Raw genomic sequence first — 14,135 nt, 5'->3', positions numbered from 1 at the left:
TGCCGGTCAAGGGCTCTACCGCTGAGCTACGTCCCCAAATCTAATTTGTTCCTTTTTAACAATGGCATATCCTCTCACAGCGGAGGAACAATGACTTTCTTGACCATTCTTCTAATAGGTCTGTACTTAGGGCCCAGCTTATTTTGCACATAGATCTTTGTGTACAAGTGCTTTTCAACACATAGAGGCCTATACTCTGTATATTCTGTTTTGTTTTTTGTTTTTTCCTTCAGATCAGATGAATCTTTTACCTTTTCATAAGGGCTAAAATCCCAGGGGTGAGATTGCTGACTCAAAGCAAACAAGCATTTTAAATTTTAAGAGATGCTACCTGAGCCAGGTGCAGTGGCACACGCCTGTAATCCCAGCAACTGGGGAGGCTGAAGCAGGAGGATCACGAGTTCAAACCCAGCCTCAGCAATTTAGCAAGTCCCTAAGCAACTCAGCGAGACCCTGTCTCTAATAATAATATATATGTATGTTATGTGTGTGGAGGGGGTATATATATATATAATGTGCATATGAGGGGGGTGTGGCTGGGGATGACAACATTTAGCTAAGAGGGCAAAATGTCCTGGATCCTGTTCAATCCCCAGTATGAAATAAATAAATAAGAGATGCTATGTGATTGCTTTCCAATAAAGATCACTCCATTTGCCCACTGATACTGTCTCAAATGAGCTTCTCTGCCTGAAATTAGAATGTCTTTTAAATGGACCAGTCTATTAACTGTGGCTTGTTGGGTTCTTCGTTTGTTTGTTTGTTTGTTTGTTTAATGGTTCCAAAACACAGCTGACTATGAACAGTGCCCCTCACCTGTGCTGGTATCTGAGAATCAAGGAGATGGGCCCATGCAATACACCTGGCCCAGCCCTCTCACCTCCTAGGGTTCTGACAGTGGTATCTGTTCCTGTTACTTTGTACCTGATCTGAAAGTCTTGCGTGTTTCCTTTAAAGGAAGTGGGTTCCTCTAACTGCAGCATCAGGAGCAAAGCATGCAAACCAGACAAGGGGGTGATTCAGACCAACCGAGATGCTCCCTAACTTTATTTTTTTCTACAATTTTGAAGGTTTACAAAACAAAATGAAAGTATTTGGCACCTCAACTCTGAATTATCAAGTCAGCAACTGTCCATTGAATGAGAAGCTTCTAAGTGCTTCTTGTGTGATACACACTGGGCGTCCAGCTTCCAGCAATGAATGGGATGCCGGGGGTCAATGCATCCACAGCAAGACTGAAGTAATAGCCCATAAAACTTGGTTTGACTCTATTAAGATTCATTGTCTCTGAGACAATGGCCTTTGAGGCCAGCAAAAACTCGTCTGTCAGCAAAACAACTGAATTAATCTCTTGACAACATTTAGCTAAGAGGGCAAAATGTCCTGGATCCAGTTTCACAAGGACTGGAAGAGATAACAGAACCTTTGGGGGCCTTGGATTTGCAGCACTGAAAACAGGAACTATTCTCAATAGACCTTAAATCACCTGAAGTGCCAGGCATGCTGGGGCACAGCAGTAATCCCAGCGGCTTGGAAGGCTGAGGCAGGAGGATCCCAAGTTCAAAGCCAGCCTCAGCAACTAAGTGAGGCCCTAAGCAACTTAGTGAGACCCTGTCTCAAAATAAAAAGGGGTGGGGATGTGGCTTGGTGTTAAGCACCCTTGTGTTCAATCCCTAGTACATATATATATATCAGCTGAAGCCAGGGACCATACACACCCTGCTCAAAGTGCTACTGTACTCTTGAAAGGGCGGCCCAACACCTGGCCTAGAAGGGCCGTCAGTAAATACATATGGGGCAGATAAATGGATGGAAGGATTAATAGAAGAATGAATGACTTACCTGTTTGGGAATTTTTTATGAACAGAATAATTCCTGCTATCCACTATAGTCATTTTCCACCTTGGATTTAGAGAACCTAGGGAGACACTGCTCTTCAATGACAGGGCCACCTCTCACTCAGACTTTGATCACCTGCTCCTTCCACCCAGTCCAGGAGGCCTTTCTTAACAAATGTTAACAGCTAAACTGAGCTGAACCTTAACACCGTCAGCCTCAGTGCTATTCAGGGCCCCATAAGTCATGCTTTGCCATCCTCATTTTACTCATTTTACAGATGAGGTCACTGAGGTTTATGGATGTTAGGCCAATCGCCCAAGATCACAGTGCTGGGCAGCAGCAGAGGGTGGGCTGGAACACAATCAAAGACTCCTGAGGGTGGGTTCTGGGCCTTCTCTGGCTCTGGACCCCTGAAGCTAGCACATAGCAATGCTCGAGGCTGTTCAGCAAGCATGCAGCGAAGGAATGAATGGATCGGATGCTGGGCCTCTTCGGGGGACCTCTTGAGAGGTGCTCTGAGAGGCTACACCAAAGGAGAGCCTCTATCTGTACTGGCCTCCAACCCTCGTGCTCAACCAGGGAGCCAGCCGGTGGTTCACCAGACACTCCTGCAAAAGCCAACAGACCCAGATCTCTCTATGCCGAGAGGAAAAGAAACAGCAAAACAAAACAAAACAAAAAAAAACCCAGTACGTGGACTCTGGCCTTTGGAACCTCCACCCGCCTGCCCCATGCTGGCAGCTCACCTGAGATGCCCTTCTCTTCCCTCTCCGCCCTCTGAGACTCTGTTTAGTCCTCAGGCCCAACACAAGCACATTCCTCTGAGCTGCTGGCCTGGAGCCTCCAGTGTCCCCAGCCCCTGGAACACCACCTGGCATTTTGAAGACACTCAACACCTATCTGCTCCAGGCATACATGGGAGTGGTGATGAGTGTCATCTTTCACCATGTGTTTTTATATTTCAGATGAACCTGAATCTTTTATAGTAGTTTTTGTTTGTTTGAATATTTTATAGTAATTTGGGTGTTTTTTTTTTTTCTGTGCTAGGATTAAACCTGGGGCTTCATGCATGCTAGGCAAGTGTTCAACCACTGAGCTACACTCCCAGCCCACATATGTTACTTTTATAATAAGAAAAAAGGAAGGATGCTAAAACAAAATAATAAAATGAGTCTATTTAATCCAACAGATGAAAATAATACAAAACCTTCCCCAAGAATCTTTTCTGTAGATCGCCAGTCGTTGACATTACTTCAGTCATCACACTGTTTATTAAGTCTGAAACATGGACCAGCTTAATAATCTACTTGCTAGTCAGCACACGTCCTTGGACTTTTAAATACCAGGCATCTCCCCCTGGGCTTAGGGAAAGATTGACACCTGGGTTTTCCACTCTATTTCAATCTCCTTCTCACAGTGCATTTATTTCTACCTCAATACTGATAAGGATGTTATTTCCCCCTGTAGTATCCTCTCTCCACTGGGCCACCCTCTCCCCTACTTCTCCTGCCCCAGAATCTTGATCATGCTTTAAGGTGCATTCAATCGATGAAGAAATGACCACAACCATAGATAACTGTAACGTTTAAAAGCCCTGAGTTGTTATTGCTGTTGTTGTTTTCAAAAGACACCTTGTCTTTTCGTCTCCCTCAATTAATTACACTTGGATGAAAGCTTTCTTTTTATGTATCTCAACACTCTGAATTGTCACTATACATTTTCCAACTCTGTTTAGAAAAAAAAAAAAACTCACTGCTAATCAGAAAGTGCTGTCAAAGGTGGATGAGAGCAATGTCTCAGAATCTGTCTCAAACAAGAAAATACTAGATGGCTTCCCAGGGTTCAAAAACCTTTCCCCACATAGTCCCACGAGGAAGGTAGTGTATAGACAATCAATACCCAGAATTTGCAAATAAATGGCAGCAATGAAAAGCTGTGCCTGTTAACCTCAGAATAATCTCTGCAAAATGCAGTTGGGTGCTGTCCAATCGTGTCCTGCCTGGCATTTTGAAGCACTCGATACCTGTCCACTGATACCTGTTCACCCAATGAATAAACGGAAGTGGTGATGATGGTTCTCTTTCTCCTTTCACTTGTATATTTCAGATGAACTTGAATCTTTTATCATGACCTTCATTTATTGTTCACTGAGCACTCTGGGTGCCATGCACAGTGCTAAATGTGCTACGTGCATTGTCTCATTCAATCTTCCAAGTGCCCGTTACTATTATTATCCCATCTTACAGATGAAACAACTGGTGGAGAACCTCACAGTCTTCCCACAGTGATAAAGCTACCAAGGGACAGAGCTGGTTTGAACTCAGTTTGCCTGACTTCAAAGCTCCCATTCTCTGTTACTATCCTATAGAACATCGAGTATCTCTTATTTTAAAAACTAGAGTTGACATGAAAGGCAGCAGTTAATACAACGTTAACTAAAAACAACCAGTTCTGCAATCTTTCTTCTCTTTTCAATCCTTTTTAATTTATGTGTATTCAGTGTTCAGCATAAAATATTTAAACGTGAGGAAGTCAGACAAAGCATGACTTCTTTTTAAGAGGGCTTTTCTATTCTCTGGCATCACATTGGCTGAGCAATTGCTATGCCACAGAATCAATAGTACTAGTTTTCACACATCATTAATAAATAAATGGAGGTTCCCAGATGTGATGGAAGGGATTCATCATCCCCTGGGAATTGAGACTTCCAAAGATGCCACTTGAATCGAATTTATGTCTGGTTGCAGACAAGAGTCCAGAGACCCACACTTTAACAGATTCAAGATTCCAAAGTGGGACCCTGGATTAGTGCTTTAAGAAGATTTCAAACTTGAATAGGGGAAAGTGGGGGGAAAAACAGATTTGGGGATCCATGCAAAAGTAGATCAGAAACTCGGGGTCTCATATTGGGCCAAGAAACAAGTCTCAGAGTCCTTGATGATTTGAAAGCCTTTTGGCCAGACTTTTAATAGTTTGCAGCTTAGGACTGAGAAGCACAAAAATTTCAGGGGCTAAAATGACATAAATTGATGCTTGTGGCAATTTTCCTGTGTGCTTGAAATTTTCCCAAATAAAATGGTCAGAAAATAAAAGGCAGTAAGAGAGAGAGATTAGGAAAATGACCCACACTTTTGTTGTAGCCCAGGGTCTTGCTTTATGTAATTCCTTGGTAAGAATAAAGGCAAGTTCCTTGAATAGATTTAGTAGTAAAGGAAGCAACCGGTATGTAGCGAGCACTTCCCTTGAGCTCTACGTATGCGATCTCATTTAACATTCACATGAAGCCATAAGGTAGGTCTAAGTATGATCTCCATTTTCGGAAAACAGAGGCAAGGTGAGGCTTAGAATTGTGCCTAAAGTCACACTGTCAGCAAGGGGTAGCACGAGGATTCAGACCAGGGCTTCTACTCTGCATGGACCCAGCATTCTTTCCAGGCCCCTGTAAGCTGCAGAGACGTACAGGGCTGCTACACATAAAATCACTGACCATATCCTGGGACTCTCTCGACAGATTTAAGAAGGTTCCTGAAAATGCAAAAACAATAAACCTTCATGCTGAGAGTCTGGGGTCCAACAAGCATGAGTCCAAACCCTGGCTTTGCTACTCAACAATCATGTCATCTAACAAGCTCCAGGGTTTTCATCCATGCCAGGGGGAATTCATGATGCCAGAAGAGGTTGTTGTGGAGATTAAATGAGATGATGCTTTAAAGTTCTTAGGGCATGATAATCTGGGAGGGGAGCAGCCATTGTTGACATCATTTTGAGCTTGTAGGAAACAGACACTCTCACCCCTGAGGTTGCACCAAAGCACCAAAACCAAAGGGTTTGGAAAGGATGAAACAGGAGAAGGAAGGAGTGGGCATAAAACCAAGAAGAAAAGGAAAGAGATTCAAAGCACTGTGTATCCCTCATAGCAGGTGAGGAACTAATACATGTGATTGTGATTTCAACTTGAACCCATCAAAATACAGCTGAGCCATCCTAGGAAGATTTCCTTACATTGTAATTACAGAAAAACACACACACACAATTTTTCACCCAGGTAAAGACGGGAGAAGAGCTTATACACAATACTTCAGTCCAACATAACTCGGATTGGTGCTAGGGCAGAGCGCTGAACACAGTTACCCAGAGCAGGGTCCCAGAGGAGGCAAGAGGGCCTTTCTCAGCCTGGCAGGAGGCACCCGGGCTAGGGCAAGTCTCTATCCACAACTGGGGACACTGGGAAGTCCCTGCCCTCCCTGGAAGCCCTGAGGCTGCTCCTGCACTTTGAGAGCAGGAGTTTCAACTATTGTGTACTATTAATTAGAAACAAATATCCTTCGTTAATTTGGAAATGTTGCTGACACCAAACACCCCAGAAGAGAGAACCAGTAAACGCAGCCCTTTGATTTCAGAACCGCCTTCTAGGGCTGTACCCAAACCAGACTGTAATTGAATCCAGGGAGAAAAGAGGAGGTGTGATCAGTTAGCCTCCCCCTAACCTTTGCCCCTCCCCTCCGACACAGGAGTAGTCTGAAGAAGAAATGCTGGGGATTTCAGGTGTGCCGGGAACCTCGCGCCGGTGAAAGCAAGCAGAAACCCAGCGGACACTCCCCCCCTCTCCAGGGACGTGGGCGCTTTCCAGGATGGCCCTCCGGCTCCTGCGCCCTAGTGCATCCCAGCGCCCTAACGCAACCCGGGCGGAGGAAGCACCCTCCTCCTCCGACTGCAGGAAAGACCTTCCTTCCCAGGAGGAGATGCCAGCTGAGGGATCTGGGACTCCCAAGTCCACCCCAGGCTCCTGGCTTAGGGGCCAGGCGATTGCCCAAGCCTCCCGGTGAAGCCCAGTCTGAAGGATCCCCCCTTTTGTTCACCCGGAGAGCGCGGCGCGGCGCTGCGCATCCCTCTGCGCTGAAAGCCGGGCTGCGGGGGGTGCCTCCCGGGGGGCGCGTCCCTGGGTCAGCTGCTGGCACGCCACCCGCTCCTGCGACCCCGGGCTCCAGCTCTCGGATCCCCAGCACCCCTGCCCTATTACTCACTTCTCCCCAGTCCCTCCGCTTTCCATGCTGTCTCCTCCACCGCCCCATAGCGCCTCAGAGGCTTTTCAGCTTCCAGATGGGTGGATAAAGATTGCTTTAACTCCATCGCTGATCCCCGCGGGCAGGTCGACGGGTCCCCCTTTACTCCATCCCCGCCGCGGGTTGCAGGGAGGGAGGCGGCTCCAGCCAGCAGCGTTTTAAGGGGCCGGGCGCTCGTGACGCGGCTCCATCTCTTCCGCCGCCAGCGCCCGGGAGCGCCGACTGGTACCCAGGAGGGGGGAGGGATGCAGAGCACATGCGCAATGGAGGTTTAGGGGGAAAGCTTGGGGGCAGGGTAGGGAGAAAGAGGGACAGATGATAAACTCTAAGAAGAACAACAAAAAAATAAAACCAACCCCAAAGAAGTAAGAACGAGGCTCCTGATCATTCTGGAGAGGGTGGTGTTGCGCTGCATGGGTCTGGCACTGTGGGTGGTATGCGATCTGTCAGTGGGATGCTAGGTTTTGAGTGGGATTGGTGAGCCCGTCTCTATCTGTGGGCGATGGATCCATCTTTGTAGGGAGTATGGACAAGCGTGAGTGTGGACCCAGATCTGTGGGTTCTGTGGGTCTTCGGGGAAATCTCTGGGTTTTTGCATCCGTGTGCATACTTTGAATATGAGATGGGACATGGATGCTTGTGTTGACTCCTCATTCCTGTGTCTGTATTTGCATGGACTTGAAAGAGAAATAGATGGGAACATTTTGGTCACAGGACAAGGAAGCTGTTTGGAATCAGGGTCTTTACTTGCCAGACACCCGCAGGTGGGTTTACTGACAAAACATGGCAGCGTCGAAAATAAAAAGTAAGGGGCTGGGGCTGGGGTTCAGTGGCAGAGCGCTTGCCTAGTGTGTGTGAGGCACTGGGTTCCATTCTCGGCACCACATATAAATAATAAATGAACATAAAAATATAATGAATAAAATATAAATGAATAAAATAAAGGTCCATTAACATCTAAAATAAATTTAAAAGAAAATATAAAGTCAAAGCTGGATTGATAAAAATCAGTACTGTTTGCTGAATGGCACCTGGGTGCAAAGCACTTCCCAATAACTCTGTGAAAGAGACAGCATTCTGCCAGCCTTATTTTGCATAGGGGGGAACTTGAGATGCACAGAGATTATTTGACCAAATTCCCACACTTACTGAGTGGCATCGTCAGTCCATGAATCTGGATTATTTGAATCCAGATTTAACCTCTTCATCATTAAACTGACTTCCTAGACTGCAGTTAGGATGTTTTGTATCAGGACATGGGTTGCTGGTCTATGTTGTCATTTAGACATGTCATCTGGGACAAATTCTGGTATCCATATGGCTTGTGGAAGTGTGAAATGGCCCAGTGCTTTAAGAAAATGACTTAGCTACTTAAAATGTTATTATCGATAATGAACTTCTAAATCGCTCAAGGGAGAAAAAAGAAAATAACATAGAAAATCATAAAATATTTAGATCTGAATAACAATGAGAGTATCATATGCCAAAATTTATAAGTTTTTTTTTTTCTAGGAATGGGGTCTTGCTATTTTGCCCCGGCTGGCTTGGGACTTCTGGGCTCCTGTCTTGGCCTCCTGAGTAGCTGGGACTACAGGTACAAGGAGATCATGGTGTCTAATTTCAAAACTTATAAATGTTGATGTAAATAAATAGACAGCTTTAAATGCTGCTATAGCTTGGATCTGGAATGTTCCGCAAAGGCCCTTGTGTTAAAGGCGTGGAGTGCCCAGCTTGGTGCTATTAGAAGGTGCTGGAAACTAAGAGGCTGGCCTAGTGGGAACATGCTCTTGAAGGGGACAGTAGGACCCCAACTCCTTCCTCTTCCTCTATTTTTGAGTCCCAGGCATGAAATGAGAAGCTTTGCTCTAACACATACCTCTCGCCATGAGGCGCTGCCTGGTCACAGGCCCCAAGCAATGAGGTCAACCAATCAGAGATTGGAACCTCTGAAACCCTGACCCAGAAATAAACCTTTTCTCTTGATACACTTCTTGTCTCGGATATTTTGTTACAGTCAGAGGCATATGACTAACCAACGCATTCCTTAAAAAGAGGTGAGACTAAAATGGTTTTAAACATGGAAAACTAAAATGGGTTAAGTTTTCGACTCAAAAGACCGCATTTAAGAAGAACAGATGAAACCTAAGTAAGAAAAAGTAAGTGATGAGAAGAGAATAGATTAAGGGAATAGAAAACCAAGGAGCAATGAAGAAAATCGACAAGATCAAAAGCTGATTTCTTCCGTTGAAAACCCTCCCAAGACTGACTTTAAAATAGATACTTGTAGCCAGGTGCCATGGTGCACGCCTGTAACCCCAGCAGCTCAGGAGACAGACAGAGGCAAGAGGATCCCAAGTTCAAAGCCAGCCCCATGAGTCATTAAGCAACTCAGTGAGATCCTGCCTCTAAATAAAATTCAAAATAGGGCTGGGGGTGTGGTTCAGTGGTTGAGTGCCCCTGGGTTCAATCCCTGGTACCAAAAAAAAAAAAAAAAAAAAAAAAAAAATAGATACTCATGAGTAGTATTGAGAATGGAAGCTGAGTGCACTGGCCCACTCCTATCTTCCCAGCTACTTGGGGGCTGAGGCTGGAGGATCATGAGTTCAAGTCCAACCTAGGCAACATGGAGAGACCCTGTGTCAAATATAAATTAACAAAATGAGACAAAATACAGCACACAGCAAGATGTTTAAAACTCAATTGACATGAGTAACGTTCTCTTTTTTCAAAAAAAAAAAAACTATCAAAATATATTTAAGAAATAAAAAGAAAATCAATAACCATTACCAAAACTGAATTACTATACAAGTTTATTTCCCTCCCTAGTCCTACAAAAGCAACAGACCCAAATAGACCCAGATCCTTATTTTATAAAAATCACTTTAGAGCTCATTTCATGGGGATAATATGATCTTAATACCAAACTAGATAAAAATAAAAACACATCAGGACTGGGAATATAGCTCAATGGTAGAGTGCTTGCTTCACCTGTGTAAGGCAATGGGTGCAATTTCCAGTGCTGAAACACACACACACACACACACAGAGACACAAATGGGATTGGTTCTCAAACTGGAATATGGCCCAATGTCAGAAAATCTATAGATATTTCATTTTAATAAATATGGATAAAGTTATTTGGTTATTTCAATGAATACAGAAAAGGCTTTTTAAGAAATTAGCAGTCACATATGTCTGTATTTTAAGAATAGGAGTACATTTCCTCAACTTTCCAGAGAAAAACTATAAAATACAGCAAATATTACCTTTACAGCTGAACTTCCAGTTGCATCCCCATTAAAGTTGGGAACGAAAAAATATGCCTGCTATTCCCATTTCTGGGCCTCATTAGAAAAGAAAAAAAATAAATGAGGAATAAGAATTGAAATGTGAAACAAAACTTTCTTTTCCAGACAGTGTATTTTCCTACATAAAAATGCAAGCAAATCCACAGAGAGGCTGATAAAAATGAATAAGAGCAAGGTTTTGGAAACAAGATAAACATTAAAAATAGTAGTATTTCCTTACAACATTATTTTTTAAAAAATATTTATTTTTTTTAGTTGTAGTTGGACACAATACCCTTATTTATTTATTTATTTATTTTTTATGTGGTGCTGAGGATCGAACCCAGAGACTCACACATGCTAGGTGAGCGCTCTACCGCTAAGCCCCAGCCCCAGCCCTCTACAACGTTATTAATTAAACTAAAAATATAATCATGATAGCAAAATAAAACATTGAGAAGAAAATCGTTATTTTGTGTCACTGGGACAATTGATTAAGTCGTTTTATGTTGCACTGTTAAGTAACATTAAAAAAAAAAAAGAACTGAAACAAGAAATGGGGGCTGGGGGTGCAGCTCAGTGGTAGAAACTGTACTTCCCATACCCAGGATCCTGGGAAGGATTTATTTGTCGTGTGCAAGGGTTAAAAGAATCAATATGGTAAAGATGAAGATTCTCTTGGATGCAATTCAATTAAAATAGGAAAGAATAGGAGTTGAAATATGATAAACTGATCCTAAAATTACATGAACGAACCAAAGACCAGGCACAGGAAAGTCGACCTGGAAGAAACGGACAAGGTAGAGTGTGGGAATCACATTTTCATTGCTGTGACCCAAATATCTGACAAGAACAACCTGAAGGAGGAGAAGTTTATTTGGGGCTCACAGTTTCAGAGGCTCTGTCCACGTGGGCAGAGTTCATTGCTCTGGGCCCGAAGTGGGGCAGATCATCATGGCGGAAGGGTTGGTGGAGGAGCCTGGCTCCATTCAGAGCAGCCAGGAAGCAGAGGGCAAAGGGAAGGGGCTGCAGGAAAGATGGACCCTTCCAGGGCCGCCCTCAGGCACCCACCTCTTCCAGCCACACCCTACCTGCCAAAGTCACCACCTTTTGTGTTCATTCCAACGTGGATGGACTGATTAGGTTACAGCTATCACAACCCAATCCATTCACTCTGAATAGTCCTGCATTAACAGGAACTTTGCGGGGACACCTTGTCTCCAAACCATAATATAAGGTGAACTTAACGCCCAGACATCAAGACCTACTAGAAAGCCATAAGACATAGGTTGAGGCTGGGGTGTAGCTCAGTTGGTAGAGTGCTTGCCTTGCACGCACAAGGCCCTGGGTTCAATCCCCAGCATCATCAAAAAAAAGGACATAAGATGAAAATTGATAAGCCTCAAAATAGACCCACGCATATTAGGAAAGTTGTTATGTGACAGAGGAGAATACTCCAAAAATGAGCCTGAGATATTTGCCAAACCAGTAGAAAACTAAAATAAAAATGACCACCCCTATCTTTTCCCTCTCTCTCTTTCTCTCGCCTCCTCCCCCCCCAACACACAAACACACACTCATACACACATAAATTCCAGGTGGATTAAAGGCCTAAGTGAGAAAAGCACTACTGAAAAATGTTTGCAAGATAATATAGGAAAATGCCTTCATCCTTCTGCGGTGAAGGATATGTTAAAAACACAAAAAACACCTATCCTGGGGCTGGGGGTGCGGCTCAAACCCAGCACTGAAAAAAATAATTAAATAAACAAAGAGAAAAATCCACAAGCCTTAAAGAAAAATATTATATTAATGTTACCCTACATTATTTTTTATTGAAATTCATGTAACATTAAAATCAACTACTTTAGCTGGGTGTGCTGGCACACACCTGTAATCCCAGTAGCTCAGGAGGCTGAGGCAGGAGAATCGTGAGTTCAAAGCCAGCCTCAGCAAAAGCAAGGAGCTAAGCAGCTCAGTGAGATCCTGTGTCTAAATAAAATGCAAAAAAAAAAAAAAGGTGGGGGGCTGGGGATGTGGCTCAGCAGTTGAGTCCCGAGTTCAATCTCCTGTAACCCTCCCCTCCCCCCCTAAAAAAATCAAATACTTTAAAGTGAACAATTCTGAGGTGTTGTATTTTGGCATTATTGTATAAGCACCACCTCTGTCTAATTTCAAAACATGTTGATCACCCATTAAGGTAGCCCTATACCCAATAAGGTGGAGTAACTGTACTCCACCTTCTCCCTCTGTCCAACTCCTAGCAACTACAAACGCTCTTTCCCCCCATGGACTGCCTATTCTGGATATTTCACATGAATGAAATCACTGCATGTGGCCTAGGTTTCTGGCTGTTTTCAGTTAGCATTGTGTTAATGAGTTTCATCTACACTGTGGCCATATGGTCATTCCTTTTCATGACTGAATAATATTTCCCTGTATGACTATGCCACATTGATGGATATTTGAGTTGTTTCTACCCTTTGGTTACTGTGAGCATTTGAATACAGTATTTGAGTACCTGTTTTAAATTCTTTGGGGTAAATGGGGTATATACATAGGAGTAGAATTGCTGGATTATCTGGTGATTCTATGTGCAATTTTTTCAGAAACTGCAGAACTGTTTTTCATGGTTTCTGAGACATTTTACATTTCCACCAGCAATGTACAAGACATTCAACTTCTCCATGTGTTTACTAACTCTTATTTTTCATTTTCGCGATTGTAGTCCTTTTTGTGAGCATAAAGTGCTATTCCATTGTGGTTTTGATTTGCAGTTCCCTAATGGCTAATGGTGTCGAGCTTCATTTCATGTGCTAATTGGCCATTTATATACATATCTTCTTAGTAAAAGGTGTCTACTTAAGTCATACAGTAGAAAACTACACGGCAATGAAAAACACCGACCTACTACCAACAGACTCGATGAATCTTACAGATATGATATATAAATAAAAGGGCATGTATCCCTTCAAATCAAAATGGCTGGTGGGTTCAGATATATTTCATAATTTAGAAAAGAAAAAAAGAACTCCATTAGATCTAAAAATTCAACTCCTAGGAATCTGCCTGAAAAATATTTGAAATAATAACTGAAATGACAGTTTCTAAAGAATAACTAAGTTGGGCACATGCACCTGTAATCCCAGAAACTCGGGAGGCTGAAGGAGCAGAAATCCAAGTTTGAGGCCGGCCTGGGCAACTTAGTGAGAGTTTTTATTCTCAAAGTAAAAATAAAAAAGGTTTGGGGGCGCTGGGGCTGTAGCTCAGTGGTAAAGAGCTTGCCTAGCTTGGGGGGCACTGGTTTCAATTCTTAGCACCATGTAAAAATAAATAAATAAAGTTTAAAATGGTGGGGACTGGGGGTGTGACTTGGTGGCAGAGAGCCGCTGAATTAAATTCCCAGTATCAAATAAATATTAAAACTAGAAAGAATCCAATATCCTACAAATAAGAAATGACTGAGTAAATTATGATAAATATAACACTGTACACTTATTTTAAATGATGCTTACAAAGAATTTGAAATGTCACAGGGAAAACATTGTAACAGTTTAAATATAAGGTGTGAACTAATATAAAGAATGGGTTCTTGGTCTTTTGGGCTAAGTTCAAGCATAGGACAGGATCTCAATCATATGAATTATTTATTTCATGGAATGATAATGATAGAAATTAAATGAAAAATACTGTGATCCCAATCTTATGTGTTTTCATAGATGCACACATTCCCAGAGTGGGGTGGGGCCCAAACACTGAAATGACTTACACCCAAAGATTGATAATGACACCCTATGGATGTCATGATCATAAATTATTTTGCTTATATTCATCAATGTTCCTACAAAACATATATATTACTTTCATAATCAGAAAAAAAAAATCAGTAATGTTTTGAATGCATAGGGAGTAAAATGACGAGGAGTAAATGCACAATAAATACGAT

The 14,135-nt window shown here is 42.9% G+C and overlaps 1 protein-coding gene and 1 non-coding gene across 2 annotated transcripts in view; one reads left to right on the top strand and one right to left on the bottom strand.

Annotated features, from left to right (window-relative positions):
• Bmerb1 (bMERB domain containing 1) overlaps positions 1 to 6,969 on the bottom strand; it is an 89,129-nt gene extending 82,160 nt beyond the window's left edge. The window contains exon 1 of the mRNA XM_027940970.2: positions 6,864 to 6,969. Within this exon, the coding sequence (XP_027796771.1) occupies positions 6,864 to 6,969 (106 nt within the window). The remainder of the gene's footprint in view (positions 1 to 6,863) is intronic.
• Positions 6,970 to 11,486: 4,517 nt separating this feature from the next.
• Positions 11,487 to 11,558, top strand: Trnaa-ugc (transfer RNA alanine (anticodon UGC)). The gene has a single exon. It is a non-coding gene; the product is annotated as a tRNA-Ala (tRNA).
• The last annotated feature ends 2,577 nt before the right edge of the window (positions 11,559 to 14,135 follow it).

The sequence above is a fragment of the Marmota flaviventris genome, chromosome 19, assembly GCF_047511675.1.
Source record: "Marmota flaviventris isolate mMarFla1 chromosome 19, mMarFla1.hap1, whole genome shotgun sequence".
Lineage (NCBI taxonomy): Eukaryota > Metazoa > Chordata > Mammalia > Rodentia > Sciuridae > Marmota > Marmota flaviventris.
Note: the sequence above shows the minus strand (reverse complement) of the source record. Positions and strands in the feature narration are given on the sequence as shown.